Here is a 22,143-nt window from a genome sequence, read left to right as displayed (position 1 = left end):
GGCTGGGGGACCCGCATCTGCCGGCCTCCCGCCGGCCCCTCCCAGATGACCCTCACTGGCCTCCCAGGTGGTCCTCCAGGTGGATCTCACCGGCCCCTCCCAGGTGGCTCTCACCTGCTCCCAGGTGGCCCTCCCAGGTGGATCTCATAGGCCCCTCCCAGGTGGATCTCACCTGCTCCCAGGTGGCCCTCCCAGGTGGATCTCATAGGCCCCTCCCAGGTGGCCCCTCCCAGGTGGATCTCACCTGCTCCCAGGTGGCCCTCCCAGGTGGATCTCACCTGCTCCCAGGTGGGCCGGGCTGGGATGTGGGCTCAGGCCTTGGGGACCCGAGGCCCCAGACGCAGGGGAGGCCACGTGCCACACACAGGGGACCCGGACCCTCAGGGCTGAGGCGGTCGGGGGAGAGCCTCCCAGGGAGCCTCCCAGCGATCCCACCTCACTGCCCAGGGAAGGGGGAATCGCCTCCTCCCTAGGAAGCGATGGCGCTCCCTGGAGGGGGGACCCGCTCCGTCCCCACCGCGCCCCACCTCCCCTTTGCGACCACCCGCGGCTCTCCACCCGATCCTGAAGGTCGGCCCAAGGATAGGAAGGGGCAGGAAAGGTACACGCGGGGCCAGGTGGAGGGCACCCCAGGAGGAAGGGAAGGCCAGCGGCTGACCTGGGATCTCCGAGGTTCAGAGGTCGCTGAGCTGGCCCTGCCCCACCCCTTCTCTTCCCGCAGCCTGCTATGGGGGCGGCATCCGCGTCCCTGCTGCTGTGCGTGTCCGTGTCCGTGGCCCTCCCGCTGCTTCTGGGCGCAGGTATGTTGGCGTTGCCTGGGCCTCGGCCACCTCACCCTGTGTCCCTGCGGCCCGCCCGCCTGGTGTGTGGACCTGGGGGAGGCGGGGGGCTCTGAGCCTGCAGCTCACCTTCCCCGGGGCCCAGGCAGGGGTCTGCGGAGTGGGAGCTTCCCTTCCAAGCCTGGTGCTCGGCCCCAAAAGGGCATGAGCTTTGAGGTGACTTAGGAGAGGAGGAGGGTAGGCAAAGTGCGAGTCAAGGCGTGCATTCAAGGGCAAATGGATGGAGTGCTGTCTGTGTCCTATGACAGCTCTGTTCTATGGCCCAAGGTAAAAGCAAACCAGGCAATTTGGTGGAAAGGAACTCTAAAGAGAGCGGATTTTTAAACAAAATAGCTGGTGACAGAAAACAGGACAAGGAGGGCCGAGAGCAGGAAGGTTTCCTCTGAGGGGAGGGGAGAGAATGAAGGCCTTCCGATGGAAGGGAGAGAGGGGCTCATTCCAGAGGCTGACAACTGGGAGGAAGCAGGAGATTCAGCCCTATGGACACACTGGGAGGACTCTGAATTCTGCTTTCACATCAACACACTATTTTGGGGAAATTCCCACACTGAGAAAGCTCTCAATGAAATTGGCTAGGAATTGACACATTCGTTAAACTATTAATAAAGAGTTCCCTTTCATGATTACATTTCCCTTCCTCTCCCTAGATGAATGCCAGGTCATTCGTGTGCTAACCGAGGCATCTTCAGCAAAGCAGCCTTTTGCCTTTAATTGCACATCGCCTCTGCTCACTTCTGGGAAAGCACGTGTAACCTGGTACAGACACCCTAGCAAAGGCCCGGTCTCCACCGACTCGCAGGCGAGGATCCACCAGGAGCAGAGCTGGCTCGTGTTCCTGCCTGTGGCCTGGGGGGACTCGGGGACCTACCGGTGTGTGATAAAGTAAGTTCCCCCCTTGAAGAGCACCAGCACACTCTCCCCATCTCTCTCACTGACATGTTACAATCATATGTCTATAATTCTTTTAGGAAAATTCTTAATAAATTGGTAAGAACTTCAAAACTCAATGAGAAGAATAAAATATGGTTTTATAGTTGTTATAAAACAATTCCCAATGAAAACGTTTTAAAGCAGAGAAGATTTGTAAATCAGTTGTTAGAATATGAAATACAGCTTTTCCCGTGGAAATGATGCCACAGCCAGACCAACTTCCAAAGCTGGTGTCTCCCACTATCGTCGCTGCCCTCATTCTCCGCATGCCCAGCGTTCCTGTGATGGGCTGCACGTCCGAGGGGAGCCAGCCTCCTTTGCCCACCACCCTTTTGTAAGGCATCTGCTATGGAAATGTACCAGTGACAAAGCACCACGTATGCTCAGGCCCAGTGTACCCTGTGCTAGAAAGTAACACTGTGTAGTTGAATGACAGCTCTGTGTAGATGGGGACAGCTGAGCTGGTGGGGACTGCATTCAGCTGGAGCTTGCCTCACCAAAGGCGACAGTCTATTCAGCTCAAGTCCATTTTCCATTTTTTCAAGGAAACCTGAAAATTAGTGTGTGTGTGTGTGTGTGTGTGTGTGTATCTTTTCAATAGCTTTGTGTGTGTTGCCTAAATAAAACACACCTTTGGACCACATTTTGCCCAAGGGCCCCGTTTTGTGACCTTCCTTTACTGACACGCATGTGCATGACCTAACGCAGTGGTCGGCAAACTGCGGCTCACGAGCCACATGCGGCTCTTTGGCCCCTTGAATGTGGCTCTTCCACAAAATACTGACTTCTGCGCATGGGCCACGAAGTTTCAATCGCACTGTACGTGTGCTCCCGCATGTGGTATTTTGTGGAAGAGTCACACTCAAGGGGCCAAAGAGCCGCATGTGGCTCGCGAGCCGCAGTTTGCCGACCACTGACCTAACGAATGCTTTGGCCTCCCTGAGGCGTGGTTCTCTTGTCTGCAGAATGGGAAGCATGGCAGCCTGCTAGGGCCGAAGAGAAATAAGCTGAGATCATGGGACGTAGGCGCCTCCAAAGGGAAGCTGCATTCCCTCTCATTCTGTTTCTGTGGTATTTGCTGGTCCCTTTCTGTGCCCGGCTCTGATTCATGCCAGATTCCTCATTTTCATATGTCAGATCGACCTACAGGACAAAATCACTCAGTGGTACAGACACAGGAGTGGCCGGTGCCCATGTACCTGGCCTCTTTCCAGTTTCACTCACCAGGCCCATCATGCTGGGGGGGGGGGGGGGGGCGGTGCTCTCCCATGACATACGAACTAGAGGTGGAGATTGTATGTCACACAAATTCACTGTGAAATCCAGACTGAATTTAAAATATTTGAACCTGGGAGCTGGGAAATGCAGAAAATCATCTTTCACAGAAGGGAAACAGATACTGTCTGTAATAGAAGAAAATAAACAAGAATTTTCATAAAATCTTAACATATACATAGACATGATACATACTCAGTAAACTGTATATTTGAAATGCTTTCAAATTCACATAAAATTTGCAAGACTAGTATAAAGAACTCTCATCTATCCTTTAACTAGATTCCCCTTATTTAACACTTTGCCACATTTACCTTATTATTCTCTCTCCATATATTTGTACATCACACTTGATAAGTTTTCTAAATCATTTTTCCTAAATCATGTGAGTTGTAGGCATTATGACCCCTGACCCTTTACTATTTCAATGTGTATTCCCTATCAACAAAAATATGCTCTTACTAATCACATACAGATCACACCTTTAGGAAATTGTACTGTTGTACGATGTTTTTTATCAAACCCTCAGTCCATGTTCTACTTTTACCCACCCTCTCAGTGGGGGCCAGGCAAGATCATGCCCTGCTTCTGGCAGCCATGTGCTTTTGCTCTTTTCCCCTGGACAGGTCCTTGGGCTGTTCTTCACGACACTGACATTTTGAAGGAGCACAGGAAATTTTATATTAAATCCCTAATTTGGGTTATTTCTCCCCGAGCCCCCCAGGTTGGAACGCTATGACAGGGTCTGTCCTAGGCCACGCTCAGCGGCACCCGTGTCTGTGGGCCCTGGCCATGTCCCCGTTGGTCCCTGGGTAGGGTGCGTCCAGTGTTTCCCTGTGTCAGCACTTTCCCTGGGTGCTGCGAGCCTGTGAGCTGTGCTTGTCCTGCTGGAGGCGGCGTGTTCGCACTGTGCCTCACAGAGGATTTGCACGCATTTGAAGATGACCGGCATCGTCTGGTCCTGTGGTTGTTTCACGAGGGTCACTCTGTGGTTTTCTTACAGTGATGCAGACATGTGTCGCCAAGTACATGTAAACCTAACTGTGTCTGAAAAATATGGGTGCAGCACGTCCAGAAACAGTCAAATGAATTTCCCAGATGGGCACGAACAAATACTGCATGTTGGGAAAGACGACAGCCTGACATGTCACCTGAATTTCCCGAAGAGTTGTGTCTTGGATTCAGTAAAATGGTATAAGGTAAAAAAAAGGATTTTCCCATTAATACTGTCTCTTCTTTTCTTTAAAACCCACTTGTTTTTTCAATTTAAGTTGTATTTTTAAGGCAAAATTAGTAAAGAGATTGTGTATCTCAGACAGATTTGATAGCTGATTGCTATTGACAATCTTATCTGCTAATTATTTATGTTTAAATTTATGGTTATTACTAGAGGCCCGGTGCATGAAATTCATGCAGTCCAGGTGGTCCCTCAGCCTGGCCTGCACCCTCTCACAGTCTGGGGAGTGGGCCTAAGCTAGCAGTCGGACATCCTTAGCGCTGCCACAGGGCTTCCGGCTGAGCAGCACTCCCCCTGTAGGAGCGCACTGACCACCACGGGGGCAGTTCCTGTGTTGAGCTTCTGTCCCCTGGTGGTCAGTGCACATCATAATGACAAGTTGTTCTGCCATTCAGTTGATTTGCATATTAGCTTCTTATTATATAGGATAGCTTTTTAATATTTTATTATTTGTATCTTCCACCTCCTCCCTACCATCCTTACTTTTCAGACCATCCTTGGCTATTTCTCTTTTCTAACAGATTAATTAATTCGTATGTTTGAATGGGCCCTCACGTGCACATGAGGCAATAATCACACAGCATAACCCCCAGAAGTCTCCTTCCCACTCCTGACCCATGTGTGTCCTGGGCCCATGGCCCCTCCCCCAACAAGCGGCTACTCTTATTAGTCCTGTTAAGTGTCATGTTTATTTTGGGGTTAAGTTCTAGTTTGCTTGAAGTCATATTATGAATGGATGTTAAATTTTATCTGCCTTTCCTAATTATTAGATATTTTTTTCTTTTTACTCTGTTACTGTACTGAATAACAGGAACTGATTTGTGAATGTTATACCCATGTTGCTTTACTGGAATAATCTAAATTGGTGTGTAACCCTTTTTATATGTTGCCAGATTTGGCTTGCCTGATTTGTCAAAAAAATTTTCATCTAAATCATAAAGAGGTCGGTTTGTAATTTTTGTTGCCTGCTTTGTCCCTGTCAAATTTTGGTATAAAGGATATGCTGACCTTAGAAAATAAGTTGGGAAGTAATCTTTACTTTCTTCTGGAATGTTTAAGATTGATGTTATTTCTTCTGCTATGTGCTTTTAGTGTTTATAGTAAAGTTATGTAAGACTGGGACTTCCTTTGAAGGAAAGTTTTTAAATCATAGAATTCAGAGTCCTTAATTATAGGACCACTCAGATGCCCTACTGCTTCTTTATAGCAAACCTAGCACATTGTGCTTGCTTAGAAATTTTCATTTTACCTTTACAATTTTTAAGTTATTGAGCTAAAATTGTTCAAAATATACTGTTATTACCTTTTTAATGTTTGTAGGATTTGAGGTGATGTCTCTTTTTCATATCTGGTGTCATATTTCTCTCTCTCTCTCTCTTGTTTTGTTGACTCCTGCCAGGGATTTATCAACTTGAATAATTTTTTCAAAGGGCTAACTTTGTTAACTCTGTTTCATTAATTTATGCTCTCATTTACACCCCCCCCCCCCGTTTTCTTGGTTTTTTTTAACTTGCTGTTATTTTAATAACTTTATGAGATGGATTTTTGGATCATCCTATATAATAAAGAGCTAATATGCTAATTAGAACGAACAGCAAAACGACCATCCATTAAGTAAGCTTAATCGCACTGTGGCAGAGAATCTACTCCATATGTTGTAAATAGTTTGAAATTTGGTGAGACTGCCTTCAAGTTCCACGTTTGCCAATGCCTCAGGCTTAGTCCACAGAATGAGAGAGCTGCAGTCTGGGTTTGTTAGTTCTGTGATTCGTGTCCACAATGCGCTTTCCTCCTTCTCCTTTCAGTTGCTTAGAAAGAGATGCAGAAGTAGCCCTCGGTGGGTGTGGGTTTTGGAGGGTGGCTCACCCACTTCTGAAGCCCAGTCCGCCTTCTCAGGAACCAGTGTCCACTTCCCCTCGTGGCTCCCCAGGCGCTGCTCCTCAGGCCTTGGCCTCCACCGCAGCCTCACAGCCCCTCCTGGCACCAGTGGGACCGGTCGGGGCTTCCCAGGAGGACTCTGGCCTGACCTGCCCCTGCTGAGCGCATGGCCGTGGAGGCAGTGACATTTGCAGAGGCAGAATGTGAGCATCACTCTGCCGCGCCCCCAGTGCCAAGATGCAGGTGCATTGCACCTCATTTTCTCCCTCAGGAAGTGAGTTTGGACCACATGATTTCAGAAGGCTTTCCAATCCCATGGCCACTCGCCTGAGAGCACAGCCTGTTCCCTTCCATCCCAGCGTGATCGGATTAGAGGAATGGGCCGTTGTTAGCAATTTAAGCAGCGTTATAATACTTATCACTATTAAAATGCATGCCAATGTCTGTAAGACCCGGAGTCGAACCCAGAGCTCCATGATTGGTCCTACGTGGGTATCAACCTTCATCCTACAGATCTTTTTAACAAGCAGGTGCTTGGCCTCTTCCTCTGCCACGAAGCAGGTTATGCATGAGGGAGACTCAGGCAAGTTTCATTTTGAAATAACCACTCAGCCCGAGGAGACGGGAGGGAGCTAGGAGGCAGGTGGTATAAGGAGGGGCCATTCTCCAATGTCGGCCTGTGCAGGCCCAGTGCCTCAGTCATGGCTCTGTTTTTGCCACTAACTGACTCACCCCTTGGGCCTCAATGTTTTCATCTGTAGAATGAGAGGGTTGGAATAAACTATGAAAATATTTAGAGCTTATCATCTGCCTGGTGCCATGCCAGGCACTGGGGATGTAATGATGAGAGAGCCCTCGCTTCCAATAGCCATAATTTACCAGAAGGGCAGACAAGCAAGCGAAACAGTTTTCCTTAGAGCACAAGGTGAACTCAGAGGAGGCAGCATAAGATCAGCCACAGGCCTTTCTGAGGGAGGTGACTGCTGAGCTGTGTTTACAGAATGATTGACAGCTAACCTGGGGGGAAGGGAAGGGAGGATGGGAATTCCAGGGAACAGTATGTGAAAAGGTACCAGTGAGAATGGTTTGGGGCATTGATTAGAGTTTAGGGTATATGTTAGTGTGGTATTAGGAGTAGGAGACCTTGCCTGCTAGCTGACACACAGCCCTTCCCACTCACAGTACTTTAACAGCTAACCACACCACCAGGATAGTGACATGATCAACTTTGTATGTGAGTGAAGTCTTCGTGTGGGCACTATAGTGAATAAATTGGAAGGACTTGATGATGGTGGTGTGTTGATTATTTAGGCTATTTTAGAATTTAATAAAAAATAGGGATCATTTTAAAAAGTGCATGAAGTGGAACTGGTAGAATGGAGGGAAGGAGGGGTAAGCAGAGGCCACTCGTTTGTGAAGGCCTCCGTTCTCGCTGTTACCTGGGAGATGCCATGTGGGAGATTTGAACAGGCAGCATGGTGAGTAGGTGAGTGTGGTAGTGAAGACCATGCATCTGGAGTGGTGCGGAGACCCACGCTTACCTCCCACAGTGCTCAGCTGGTGCGGGCGGGGACCACAGGGCTGACCTGGTGCGGGTTTGCAGGGTGGATACGCTGGCAGGCAAAGGGCTACAGAGTTCAGTGGCTGAAAGGGGTGATTAAAGTCGTAGCCACAGGAGTCCAGGTTGGTTTAGATTTAGAAAGAAAACAATGCCAGAAGGAAACTAGAAATTAGGAGTAAATAAAGGGTTAAGGGGACTGATTCAAATTAAGATAAGAAATTGGATTAGCTGCCTAGAAAGTTCAGGCAGGAAATATGGCAGACATGGTGGCAAACACTCACCGTCCACAGTGAGCCTCCTCCCGCCACAGAGACCAGGAAGCTGGAAGGAAGGCAGGGCAACCAGCACACCTGCGCTGCCAGGGTGCCTGCAGCTCCAGTCCTGGACGGACTCAGCGTGTCCCCTGCTTCCGGGGAGGCTGGTGTGAGGGCAGCACAGCAGGGCGGGGGCCTCGTGCGTGTGTCTCTGGAGTTACTTGTTGGGCTGGCTCTGCCCGATGTGACAGGATTTCACAAGGACAGCGGCGGAGTAGCCGCTCCTGGCCTCTGACGTGCAGGTGGTTTAGTTCCAAATCCGGGCCCCACCGTCATGGTTGTGGTGGAGGTAGCAGCTGTTGTATGAGCTGGCCCCACAGCGCGGCGCTGGACCAGACCTCACTCCCTGAGCACGTCTTAACATTTTGTAAGCGCCTAATACCCTGTGTTGAATCCTTTTCTGCCTAAAATACCCAGAATGCTTTTGTTTCTTGCAACTAAATCAAGACTGAGAGCTAGGACCTCATAGAGTTTTAAAGATTAAATGAAATAATCTCTCCACTAAGCATTTAGTTCACTGTGGGCACATAGCGATTACTGTACCAAACATTATTAGATATTATTACTTAGTGAAAATAAAGGGATGAAGAGGTGGCATAGTAAAAAATTATAATCAGAATGATATATATGTTTTTAAGAGTTTAGAGACATAGTAGTTATGGACAAAGTTTAAGTTGTGGCTGGGAGAATTGAGGCCTGGGAGGGATAAAGATTGTCCTTGAAATCGAAGGGGTTGAGGGGAGAAAGTTTGGACATTAAACACCCATTCTTATAGATAGAGAAGTGCTTACACATGGAAAAGCTGTATGTCTCCATGTTTTTCGGTTCCAAATTACTCCTCAATACAACAAGGTCCTCCTCACCATCGTGCGGAATCTGTACTGTGAGGTTACTCCTGGCTTTCCCGCTGCCAAACCTAACATTCATTTTCAGTCCTAAGCTTGATTTCCTAGTAGCATTCATAACTACTGGACATTCTTTCCAGCTAAGAACTCTCTCTTCTATTCTACCTGAGACTCACTTCTTTTATCTCTGCTCCCCCAAACCCCCCATTCTTTCCTTAGCAACCATCACTGGGTTCTCATCCTCTATATTGGGGCCTTAGATTTTGGGGTTTCAATTTCAGCCACGGTCATCTTCTATTCTTGTCTTGATTACATTCAGATGGGGATGGCTCATGGAACCATTCATGCACAGAGGGCTCCCAACTCTCTCTCCCACTTTGATCTTTCTCTCAACCTCCAGATACTTTGTCCAATGGCCTAACATGTATTCCTCTTAGACATTTCCATCCATAACTCAACCATTGCCACCATATCTAGAGCCACTTTGGTCTCACCCCCAAATCTGATCATTCTTTTGTATTTTCTTTACATTCTCTCTCCTATCTAACAACACCTTTGCATAACCAAAATGGGGTCATGAAAATCCTGTTCTCTCTCCATATTCCAAATTTGTCACTGAATTCTGTGGATTGGAATTGTTTAACATCATTGTTTTTGTGTTCTCTTCTTGCTGTTCTTACTGTACTGCCTTAGTTCATGCTCTGTTTAGCCTTAGTTTATGGAAATAACTTTCTAAAATTTTTCTAGTTTCTTGATCATTCATCTTTAATCCTTTCCCACACAGCCAGATAGATTACTCTCAAACACAAGTGTAATAACCCTATTTCCTTGCTTAGGCGGCTTCCAAAGCACATCCCTTTCCATGGTTTCCGATGACATCCCTTGCCTGTCCCTCTGGTTTCATCTTCACATTCTCCCACAGCCACAACCTCTCAGTCAGAGCTCTGGGCTATTTTATGCCTCAGAACCATTGTACACGCTGGGCCAGGAGTTTCAGCTTGAAACATGAAACACATTAAAATATTGGCCATTATGAATTTTTAAATTTTAAATCTTATTAGTGAGCTATCACCCAAGAATCTCTATATATAAAAGCCTAAGCAACCGAACAACCCAATGACCAGTTGCTATGACAGGCACTGACCACCAGGGGGCAGGTGCTAAACACAGGAGCTGCCTCCTGGGGGTCAGTGCACTCCCACAGCAGGAGCACCACTCAACTAACCCCCCTGTCCTGGCCACCCACCAGCCCGGCAGCAGCCACTCACTCCCTCAGTAGTAGTGCAGGTCTAATCTGCAGAGAATGGGCCAGGCACCAACAGACCAGTGTTGCCGGCACAATCCCATCAGCACTGCCTCCTGGAAGTTTACCTCAGGCACTGTGGTCACTTCCTCTCCCTAGACACTCTGCAAGGAAGAAACAATATAAAAGTGGCCGCCAGGTGGCTTCCGATAACTGGCGAGAATGTCAGCAGGATGGATCCAGATTCTGGGCCAGAAACGGAGTTCCACTGCCCACCTGGAAGGCAGATCACGTCCCGCCCCCGTCCCACCTGCCTTGGGACAAGTGTCAGACGCAGGGCTTACTACTGGCAAGCGCAGCTATGGTGACGTGAGCCTCTCCTGATCAGGACTGACTGGGCGAGAGCCGGTGGCAGGCGCAGCAAGGCCAGGATGAGCGGGAGTGGCAGGCAGCATTAGACTTCCGGTTTCGGCCCAATTCCTGCAGGCCATGCGGAGGGACCCCACCTGTGCACGAATTTGTGCACCGGGCCTCTAGTTGTTAAATAAAAATCAAAGCCTTATGAGAATTTAGACTCTAAAATAATGCTGAACTTTCATATGGTTAAATATTTGTACCTGAAAGAAAGAATGAGTCCATTGCCAAGGGGACTTCTCAGCAATGGAAACATGGAAAGTGAAGCCCAGAGACTGTGCCTACCTAAGCCCATGTAGGGAAGAGGTTTCCACAGTCCAGAGATTCAAGCTTTTTTTGGCTTCTTCTCCGAAGAAGGTGACATCACACTCTCAGAGTCTGATGCTTTCCCCTATCTGACTCTTACTCACTCCCGTCCCATGGGTAAGCCATTGTCCAGGTACAGCTCAGTTCCCCATGAAGATGTTTATAGAGCAATAATGGGAGACTTCTAGGAAGCTGTAGTTTACATGGTAAGTAAGCGAATGCTTGTCCCGGCATTACTGCATTTCACCTCTGAGACAGATTCGTTAACGCTGCTCCGAAGGCGGAGAATGGGGTCTAAAACGTGGGCGATGCGATCTTTATCTATAAGTTGAGGGTTTGAATGTCTGTCTTCTCGGTTATCACGAGTGTGCGCTCTCTGAGGCAGGGACTGCATCTTCCTCCTGCCTGGCCTCTCAGTGCGAGCAAGGAGCAGGACCTTAAATGCTGAATGACTACAATGGGCTCCGTTGTCCAAGATGTCACTCATAGAGTGAAGATTCCTGAAGAAAGGGGAAAGATATGAGCGTTCAGAAGTGGGTCTGAGAGATGGGAGAAGTAGCAATTAGCATACAATGTGAGCTTCTGGGAGGACAGATGGGTGTGAGACTTGGCCGCTGGGTGGCTGCTGAGGATGATAGGTAGAAAGGTGTCCTGAGACTAACCAGCCTTCAGTGGGTTTGGGCTGAGGCTGTTTTGTGGATGCCGTGGAAGCAGGGGGGTGAGGGGTGTGAGAAGTGGCATGGCGTCTGCTGTTCATAAACCTCGTCAGCACACATTGACTATGGTCCAGATAGAATGCTGGGAATGAGTTATTTTTGACCTCTGAAAAGGCCAACCCTTGAGAAGTGCAGGTACAATAGGGCCTGTGACACAGTGAAGCAGGCCTTGGCCAAGGGGCGCGGTGCCATCAGATGGTGGCCCATGGGGAGAGAAGGCCCTGAGGTGGAGGACTCTGCCTGTTCATCCTCCCACTGAATGCATTTATGGCCCGGCCTGTCTTCCTCCATGGAGTCTTCCTCCAGCCGCATAGTCTCTGTCCATCGACTCCCATTAGACTGAATGTTCGTAACACTCATTTCAGCCTGTTAAACGTTCTCTGCCAACTCTTCCTGGAGAGCATTATACAGACTTCAGTTAGGTTATACATTACCTAATGTCTAGGGTTTATACACTACCTAATGTCTAGGGGCCACACAGTTTCTTGTATCTCCTCACGGTTTATGGAATGCTGCCAACTGGGAATGTAACTGATCCCAAAATGCTCTTTGAGTTGAATTTTCTTTTCTTTTTTTATCTTTAGAACTGTAAAGAGATTAAAGGAGAGCGGTTCACTTATTGGGGAATAAAGCTGTTAGTGAACAATGTTTCGGAGGAAGACAGAGGAAGCTATGCCTGCGAAGCCAGCCTGACACATGCAGGGAGGCAGTTCACTGTGTCCCGGAGAATTGCCGTGAATGTCAGTAAGTATGCTCACGGTCACTGCCTGAGCCTGCAGCTCTGTGGGAGATGGCGCTCTGACTTTGAGATGAGTGATTGATACTCCTGAAGGTGTTGTATCGTAAATCAGCGAACTAGATACAAGATGCCTTAACAAGTCAATTAATTAGGAGTCTTTTATTGCATGCGGGTTCAGAGCAGAATATCTCTGTCAAATTCTGAACAAACGAAGGAGTATTCCCTTTTTATATCCTTCTAGGTTTTTGTGTAAGTTATTATTGCCAACAGCCTGTAACCTTGAGTATATATCATATCTAGCAAACACCTGTCATATCTATACAGACAACTTGTAACCTTGAGGACATATCATATCTAACAAACACCTGGCATGAGAATATTATCAGTATCAGCATATCAGCCCCTTACGTTAGATGGCTAGCTTGCAAGGTCAGACAGTTACGTTTATCTTTTCTATTATTCAAGCTAAAAAACAAAGCTATATTTTATAGAATAAGAGACCGTCTAAAAATAACATAGCTGACTTAAAGAGCAAGGGACTATCTAAAAATAGCAGAGAATTTCAAACAGCAGTTTCAAACAGCAGTTTTTCCAAACGAGGGATTATTATGCCTGAAAGGTTAGCAGGTTCTCACATGTCACTGTTAGAATCAGAGGGTAGAGAGAATGAGGCGTGAGCAATTTAATTTCCTCATCTGAGAAAACAGGGTACTCAAAACCCTTGGCCCACTGTAACTGAAACACACACACATCCTATATGTAAGTAGCTTTGGGATGCCTGGCCAGGAATAGAGATTTAGTAAGGGGTGGGTATTGTGAAAATTACTCTGTTTCCCTGAGCCCTCACTGGTGTGACTCTTTCGGTGGCCATGCCAGCTTTGGTCTCTGAAATTGGTTCCAGGATACCTCATGCCCATGGGGTCTTAGTTCTCAGCCCAGAGAGCTGGATTTCTTAAGCATATGCCCTGAAATTTTTAAAGCTGAATCTTAGGGGTAGAAGAAACCCGAACTAGCAATGTCGCTTGAGCCATTAAGTTTGCAGAGGTTCGGGAGGAGAAGGCCTCCTGCCCTTGCAAAGTGGTTCGTGGAGGCCACAGGCCGAACCCAGGCCGCAGGGCCGGGCAGCGAGTTCTCTCTGACACACTCAGCAGGTGCTTCTGCTCGCTGCAGTGGCTTCTTTCCCAGTAGGGAGTTGTTTTCTATATTTACTCCTCTAAATGGGAAGAACTGAAGGCTAAGTACATCTTTATTTTAACATTAAATTTATTGGGTAACATTGATTAATAACATTATGTAAACTGTAGGCGAACAATTCCATATAGCACATGTCTGTATGCATGTCTTTGCCTTGCCTCTTCATGTCTGTCACTGATTTCTGTCAGCCTTCATGTCCTGGGAATGCTTAGAGATTTCTTGATGGTGTGGATGTCTGAGGAGGTGTGTCCAGCTTGAGTGGCTTCCTGCTTCCCACCTGGAGCCCCTGAACTGTGAAAATTAATTGCATTAGTTGTTACGATTTTTATGCTTTGGGTTTTATGCTAAGTGATACGACTCTGAAAGTAGGCACTTTGTGTTGGTCACAATTGAATCGCTAACAGTGAACCCAGTGCCTGGCCTCGTTAGGCACGGAGCTATGTGTGGACTGAATGACTGACTACTCCTGTACTTTCGTTTTACCTGTAGCAGAGGGAACTCTTTGAAAGGCAAAATTTCAAAGGCATCTGAAGAATAAGTCAGAGGTCACTGAGTCCAAGGGTCTAATTTTATGTATTTGAAGTAAACATTTATTTTGATCTATTGTATACCCCAAATTGTTAAAATTTGATTAACAAAAAATTTTAAAAACACTACACTTTGTTTTTTCCTGTTGAGAAGCTCTCAGCCTAGTGGTAGTGGAGCTAGAGAGCATTTCACATTATGTGGTGAGGACAGTTATAGACAGTGTCTGAGGGAGCAGGAAAAGATTCAGAAGTTGCCCCATGGTGGCAAGTAAATGGCCTAAAGGCTTCAGAAAGGAAATGTCATCTGAACTGAATTGTGAAAGATGAGTAGGGTTTATGGAAATAAAGAAGAGCAAGGAGGGGCAGAGAGAGTATAAGGCAAAGCATAGAAGTGTCTTCCATTGTCGATTATGTTGGATGTAATATGTAAGTACAAGGTGAGGAAGCCATAGAGTCACATGGGCAAGGTCAAGGGGACCGGTCACATGCAGGTGTATCATGTTGCTTCTGAAGAGCCCTGGGTGGGGTGCAAGTACCGAGCGACAAGGCTGTGTTTGTGATGGTGAAAGTTTTGAGATGGGTTGGGCAGGAGTTGAAGAGGGTCTGAGGCCTGGACCATTTAGAATGCTTCTTCAATGTCCAGAAGAGTGTTGATCACCTAAACTTGGATGGAAGCGGTAGGGCTTCTTCTCAGGCAGTCATTCAGCGACTCTTCACTCAGTGCCTAACAAGGCCAGGTCCTGTGCTCAGCAGAGAGAGCATGATGGTGAGGAAAGCAGCCAGGCCCACTGCTCTGCCAGGGCTTTGAAGCCTGAGCAGGGAGGGAGGGAGAAATTTATCAGATAGTGTCCTAATGATAATAACTAAGGAGATTAATGCAATGAAGGAAAGGAAGATAGAGCAAACAGACAAGGGCCCATTGAAAGGTCAGGGAAACCTTCCTGATACTGGTGATGCGATGGGCAGGAGTATTCACTGAGGAGTGGAATGGGTGAGCTCTGTTGAGACTGAGGGCACAGCCCAAGTGAGGGCCCTATAACAAGACAGACAATGGCGTTTCTGAAGGGTGGAAAGCAGACAGGTTGGCTGGAGCTATGGTGAGTGATGTTAATCATGGTGGGTTATAAAGTTGGAGAAATAGTCAGGAGCCAAGATTCGGTGGGAATATGCAATCTAAAGCGGGAAGTATGGATCTATCCTACTAAAATGGCAGAGAGGTTGAGAGCAGGCTAGCTGATGTGACTTACATTGCTGAAAGCTCACTGTGGCTGCTGTGCACCGGATGATCCCTACAGAAACAGGAGTGGCGGTTAGTAGGCCTGTGAAGAAATGCAAGTGAGATGTCAAGTAGGTACAGGCAACATGATGGCCCTGAAGGTGGGGGGATGTGATGTGATGGATTAGAGGCATTTTAGGAGGTAAAATCCACAGGTCTTAGTGTAGGATTGAATGTGAAGTGAGGGATGTGGCATGATCAAGGAAGCTAGGCTTTGGGCATATACAAGTGATTGGATGATGATATTATTCAATAAAATAAGGTAACTTTAGAGGAAAACTGGGGTTAGGAATGTGATCATGAGTTTGGTCATGGATAAAGTGAGTACATGGGCAAAGTGAGTACATGGATAATGTGAGTACACGGATAAAATGAGTACATGGATAAAGTGAGTACATGGATAAAGTGAGTACACGGAGAATGTGAGTACACGAAGAATGTGAGTACATGGTGGTTTTGAGTTGCTCAGGTGGAGACCCTGAGGAGGCTGTAGCCTATGTGGGTCTGGATCTTAGAGAAAGAACTGGAGATAGTACAGCTCCTTACAAGGTCACTGGCCTTGAGGTGGTAATTGAAGAGCTGGATGTAAACGAGAGTGCCTAGGGAAAGAGTAGAGAGTAGAAAATAGAGGGTTTAGGAGTAAGTAATCACAGACTGAGAAATGTTAAGAGGTAAAATTAGTTTGACTTGGTGATTGGTCATTTGAAGAAGGTGAAGGAAAAGCTGTTGCCTAGAATGACTTTTAGATTTTAGATGTGTGTGGTCATGTGGAAGGCGGCAATTATCTAGCTGGTGATGATTTCTGTTTGGATGTACTGAATCTGAATAGTTTGTAGAAGGTGCCAATATTATTGCCATCATAAAGGATGTATGTTTTTGAATTTTCCTAGTTTCCTTTTTTATAACTTCCACATCCCACCAAATGGATAGGAAGAATATGGGACTAAGAGAGTGACTGTTAAATTTTGGTGGACAAATGAGGAAGAGAAGAAGTACAGAAAGATGAAAGGGTGAGGGGGTCCATGTCATATGAGGTAGGCAATTATAAAGTGGTGTGTAGGGATGAAAGAGCTAAAGAAAAACAGGAGGGAAAGGACAGGAAAGACATGAAAAAGCAGGGTTGGGGGATGGAGGAATGGGACTAAAGATAAGACATTAGGGTCATTGTTTCTATCTAGGACCTAGGCCAGAGCTTTAATAATAGCCAATGCTTTAGAAGTATATTTAGATTATCAGAGACTTTTATTACATAACTAGGGGCCCAGTGCATGAATTCGTGCACCTTGAAAGGAACTGTGGGCTGTGAGGCTGCGGTGGGCACAGGAGTGGGTCTCAGCCCATCCTCTGTGCCCCTGCCTGGCCTCTCCCACCGTGGCCTCTGGTCCCATCTGCTGGCAGCCCTGCTCCCAGTGCCGCTGCCACTCCCATGCACTGACGGCACGGGCCCCGCCCAGCAGCGGGTGCGAGCGGGGCCCGGCACCGTCAGGAAGAGAAGAAGTACAGAAAGATGAAAGATGGGTGTGAGTGGTGGCTGCTGCTCAGATCACCCCTCAGGAGCAGGGGGAGGCGGAGAAACCCTCAGGGACAATTGAGGCCAGCAGCTGCCGCTCGTACCTGCTGACAGTGCCAAGCAACCGGGACCAGTGGGTGTGACTGGGACCAGTGCTGGCAGCAGGTGCGAGTGCCAGGCAGGACCAGGGCATGCGGGAATAAAGAATTGTCAGTAACCACCAGAGGCTCTCCCGGATGACAGCGACTGGTGCCCTGCCTTGGTCTGGTGCTCCTGCTCACCTGCTCCGCCATCCTGCCAAGGCTGACACCCGCCATATACCGTGCATGCCCTCTGGTGGTTAGTGCACATCATAGTGATCAGTTGTTTGGTTGTTCTGCTGTTCAGTCTATTTGCATATTAGGGTTTTATATAGAGAGAGCTCATCAGTTTATATTTATACCAAATATGTAAATATTAGAGGCCCAGTGCATGAATTTGTGCATGTGTGGGGTCTGGCCAGCCCACCCTGATCAGGGCCAATCAGGCTGGGCTGACTTGGGGGAGGGGACGTGGGATGTTGGCCAGCTGGCCCCGCCCCCTGGTCGAACTCCTGGTAGAGGAGACAATTTGCATATTAGCCTTTTATTATATAGGATATAATGGCAAAGCAAATTTTCTTAATAGGCCAGCTTTTAGGTTTTTTCCTTAACAATTCAATTATTTTTGGTTTAAAAATATGCATTTATAGAGTGACACTGTCATGGCATGAATTATGATTTTTCTTGACAAATGTTTTTTGAGGGTCTGCAAGTTTTTAATTCTATTATCACATTAAAGTAATTGGGAATGTATTGTATGTGATTCTAATGCAATTTCATGTGTGATTTCTTAGCAGAAAATGTTGGACGTGAAGGAAGAATCCCTAACATAACGTATCCAATAAACAATACAATTGAAGCACAACTTGGTGAGTAAAGTTCTGAAAGCCATTGAAATCATTAAGGGTAGAAATCAACAGCCTAGGGAATTTCTTGAATTTCAGGGATGAAGAACATTCCACACACGTCCCGTTTTCCCGTTCGGAGGTGCCTGGGCTCCTCAGGAGCGGCACCGAAACAACAAACCCAGGGAGCCGAGCCCTGGGCAGTGGCGGCAGCCACGGCCTGGCAGCGAGCATGCTGGTCTCTGGTCTAAGAGAGTGAATTCCAATCCCTGGCCTCAGGCATTTTCCAGCCTGCACTACCTGATGTGTCGTCAGAGGCTCTGACCTCTTCCCTTAGATTGTCAAATTAAAAACTGACAACAACAGCCATCCAGGGTGAACGAATCAAAATTATACCTATTTTTTTGTCAGATAGGCAAAACATATATTTTTCAGTATGCTACAAATTTTATTAATTAGTTTATGTGTGCCATGAACTGAAAACGATTGGAAATCATTGGTCTAAATGATTAATGTAAATCTGTTTATGCAAAGGCAATGAAAACGTAAAAATAATTCCCAAAAGAGATGATAAAACTACTAATATAATGTTGGTCAAGCATTCTGAATGATATAATCTCGCACTGGAAATTATTTTAAAGGAGTAGAGAGAATTATCATGTTATTTTCCTTATTTTACTTAGGAAGGGACCAGTGAACATTGCCTCAGTTTATGATCTAAGTGAAGAAAAAGGAGCTCAAATTATTTTTCAAAATGTAAAGGTAATTGCTAATAAAATACTGGTTGAATACTTTCTGAAGAAAAAAGTAAATTAAACAAATTATTATTAAAAGATAAATGCTGAGGTTGAATCAAATATTAAAATCCGGTTACATGCTATTTTTAAAAGACATAGTTCTAAAATACATGACCTAAAGATTAAATATAAATTCATATGCCTTGTATAACTTGGCAATATGAATCTTTCAATCTGATAAATGTCTTTTAATGCAAAAAATTAAATGACAAATTGAATCATTTGATACTAATAAAAATTATAATTACCCCTCTCCCCTCAAAAAAAGTTATGTGCCAAATAACAGTGCATCAAAATATTTGAAGCTAAAACTCTCGGATATACAAAAGCAATATGATAAGACAATGCAATTATTTCAATTATAGTGGGAGATTTTAACATACTCTGGATTTGACTAATTTGTTAGTCAAATAAGGATCTGAAAAATTATAATAACATGATAAGAATAATGTATTAAATAAACCACACTAATACAAATTATGAAAAACTCAAGAGTCCCCGAAGAGGAAATCAACAACTCTATCTTCTATTTATTTGCTTTGCTGGTTAGATTTAACTCACAGCCATAGTTGCAGATTACTTAGAAAATAATGGCAGTGAAAACATGTCAAGCTTCATGGAATGTGACCAACGCTGAATCTAAACAAGATACAAATATCATCATTATCAATAGTAAGTGCAGACATAATAAAAATGCATAAATTAATCATTAAACTTTATAAATGGGGGCAACAAAATAACCCATGGCAAAAAATAACAAAGATAAAAGTAAACAGATCATGACTTTAATAAATGGTAAGTTCCAGGGTTGATTCTGGGATAGAAGGGCTCGTGGTGGGGTGGGGTGGGGTGGGGCAGGGTGGGGCGGGGTGGGGTTGGGTGGGGTGGGGTGGGGGAGATGAAAAGAAAAGATAGAGAACCTCCAGTAAATGTAATCCCCCAAAGGTAGAGAAACTTAAATATGAAAGAAATGAGAACGCTTATCAAGCAATAAGTGGAAAGGAGATAAAATCTTTTAAAAGGCGTTGGTCCTACAGACGTATTTTAATAAAGGTCTTGTAAACTTTCAAGAGAATAACAAAGCTCATAACAGGATATTTGTCTACATATCACCATGTGACTTCGCCAGTGTATTTCACAAACACCCAGAAAAGATGAGTATATCTGTTATTGACTCTCTTAATTAACTCCCCCCCCCCTTCTTGTCTTTGAAAATTCTAGCCAATGTGTTTAGAATTTAGACACTAAAGAGAAAAGAGATGTAAACTGCTGTGAAAGAGGAAGGGGGTAAACATATAATTATTTTAAATGGCTTATGGATATCTACTTGGAAATTATAAGAAAATTCTCTAAAAAAACTATGATAACTAGCAATTCTCCTGTAAGGGATTCCAATATAAAATAAACTTTCAAAGCTAATAGCATTTTTATATGCCTGAAATAATCATATATTATGTAATTAGAGAAATGGCATTCAAAATTGCAACAAAATAGCAAAATATTAATAAATAAAAAGAACAGGAAATTTGAAAGACCTGCCTACATTAAAAAAAAAAAAAATTGCAACATTTAAGCAAGGACATTAAAAAAGACAAGTCTTTGTGATTCCTTAGCATGTTTCCAAATGGGACACTCAGTATCAGAAGGAGGTTATTTCTCTCAGATTAAGGTACATGTTTAATATCTTACCAATTAAATGCCACTGAATGTCCTGAAACCTGACAGAGCTTTTCTAAAGTCATGTCAAAAAATGCTGGCAAGAGTCAGCAAAGAAATAATCGAATAGAAGAAATTTACTATATATTAAAGTATGTTATAAAGTTATAATAAATACATATTGATATTTGCATACAAATAGGTTAAAGTAACATAAAACAATAAGCAGATGCTGAAATATATAGGAATTTAGTAAAACAGATTTGGGGCATTTAAAAATGTGTAGGGAAAGAGAACTATAGTATATATGTGAAGTTAATATAAGTTGTTAAATTTGAAGACTATGTAGTTTATTCTTTATCTTATAACAGACACAAAAATACATTTTTGATGAATTAAAGAAATGTCAATATATATAAAAGGCTAAGTAACTGACCATCCATCTGACCGACTGACCAGCTGGTACATAAGACACGCACTGGCAATCTATAATAATAGAAGTGTAATATGCTAATTAGACCGGACAGCTGGACATCCTTCCTGACAACCTCCCGGACAAAGCCAGGGCTGCAAGGGCTGAGGCAAGCCTCCGTGGCTGCAAGGGCCAACCCCCTTGCATGAATTTCGGGCATCGGGCCTCTAGTTTAAAAATAAATGTTGACTTGCGCATACGTCATATTTGTCCCTGTCTGATACTGGCCTCCCATTTAAATCAATTCGAAGACAGTTTTCCATGATGCTAGCATATGTGATGACTATTAATAAATCACAGGAGAAACTCTAGACAGAGTAGAAATATTCCTACCTGAACATATTTTCAGACATGGTCAGTTATATGTTGCTTTCTCTTGAATTCGAAGAGCATGTGATAAAGTTAAAGTTGTAAATACTTCATGACAAGGAAATCTGAAAGTGTTTTTACTCTTAATGTGGTATACAGGGAGATATTAGAATAAGTTTAATCAATTTATCAGTCATTGTTTTATATCATGTTTTTGTTGTTTTTATATCATGTTTTGTTGTTTTTATATCATGTCTTTGTTGTTGTTATATCATATTGTTATTGTTTATTTATTAATAAATTTATATATCATTTTCATATAGATTTTACAAATTTTCTTTAATCTCTGACACTTCTATTATAGAAAAAGGGAGAGTAGCAATATTAAAATATTTCTTCTAATTAATTTCTTTTCAATGTGCATGAATCTGTGCACCAGGCCACTAGTTTATAAATAAAACCACAGAAGTGACATTAAAAAATAAAGACAATTTTTTTTTAATCTAATGCCAAAATGATGTACTTTCGAAAATAAAATTTGTGATTTCTTTTGGAAGAAATCACAAAAGATCAAAAATTAGACTAGCATAAAAAATATAGATGGCACTATAGATGAAAAACAGTGAAGACACAAGCTCCCGTGTCCCTTGTGACCTCTGCCCAGTAAAGCAGATCAGCACTGACCACAGGAGTGTGTTTTTGGTGATGAGAAGGTAGTCAAGGCTCAGAAACAGGGCGTATTTGTTAAGCAGGTCACTTAGGGTAGAATTTTTATGGAGTGTTTGTGACTGCGGTTTCAGGCTCCACCCTTACTGTGAACTGCACCATCACAGACTCGAGGGACAACACCAACCTGCGCAGCTGGAGGGTCGGCAGCACTTGGGTGGACGTGTACTACCAAGAGTCCAAGCGGGTCCAAGAAGGAAACGAGTAGGTGTTTTGTTGTCCTGGCTTCTCTGCAAGCCAGCGGCACTTTCTCCAGTTCAGTGATTGAGTTAGTTCTGCTGCCTGAGAAGGTTCCTGCCTTCTGGTCTCTCCTTTTGCTTTGTCTCTCGAGGATCTCAGTGCTATGTGTGGGCGAGCAACTGTTCAAAGATTGTCACTCTCCTGCGTCCTCGTTCCAGATGAGGTGAACGGGAGGCGTGGCCTGCTGGAATGAGATCAATTTCTGTCAGCTGCT

At 44.9% G+C, this 22,143-nt stretch overlaps 1 protein-coding gene across 1 annotated transcript in view; it reads left to right on the top strand.

The window, feature by feature from the left end:
- Positions 1 to 479: 479 nt before the first annotated feature.
- The window catches only part of IL1RL2 (interleukin 1 receptor like 2), a gene marked incomplete at its 5' end in the record, with an annotated part of 47,237 nt that continues 25,573 nt past the window's right edge, over positions 480 to 22,143 (top strand). Inside the window, 7 exons of the mRNA XM_081101505.1 lie at positions 480 to 617; positions 722 to 800; positions 1,487 to 1,721; positions 4,048 to 4,243; positions 12,143 to 12,302; positions 17,679 to 17,753; positions 21,764 to 21,893. Coding sequence (XP_080957631.1) covers positions 480 to 617; positions 722 to 800; positions 1,487 to 1,721; positions 4,048 to 4,243; positions 12,143 to 12,302; positions 17,679 to 17,753; positions 21,764 to 21,893 — 1,013 coding nt within the window. The remainder of the gene's footprint in view (positions 618 to 721; positions 801 to 1,486; positions 1,722 to 4,047; positions 4,244 to 12,142; positions 12,303 to 17,678; positions 17,754 to 21,763; positions 21,894 to 22,143) is intronic.

This window comes from Myotis nattereri, assembly GCF_964212035.1.
Source record: "Myotis nattereri genome assembly, chromosome: 10".
Lineage (NCBI taxonomy): Eukaryota > Metazoa > Chordata > Mammalia > Chiroptera > Vespertilionidae > Myotis > Myotis nattereri.
This window is presented reverse-complemented; position numbering and strand designations above follow the sequence as displayed.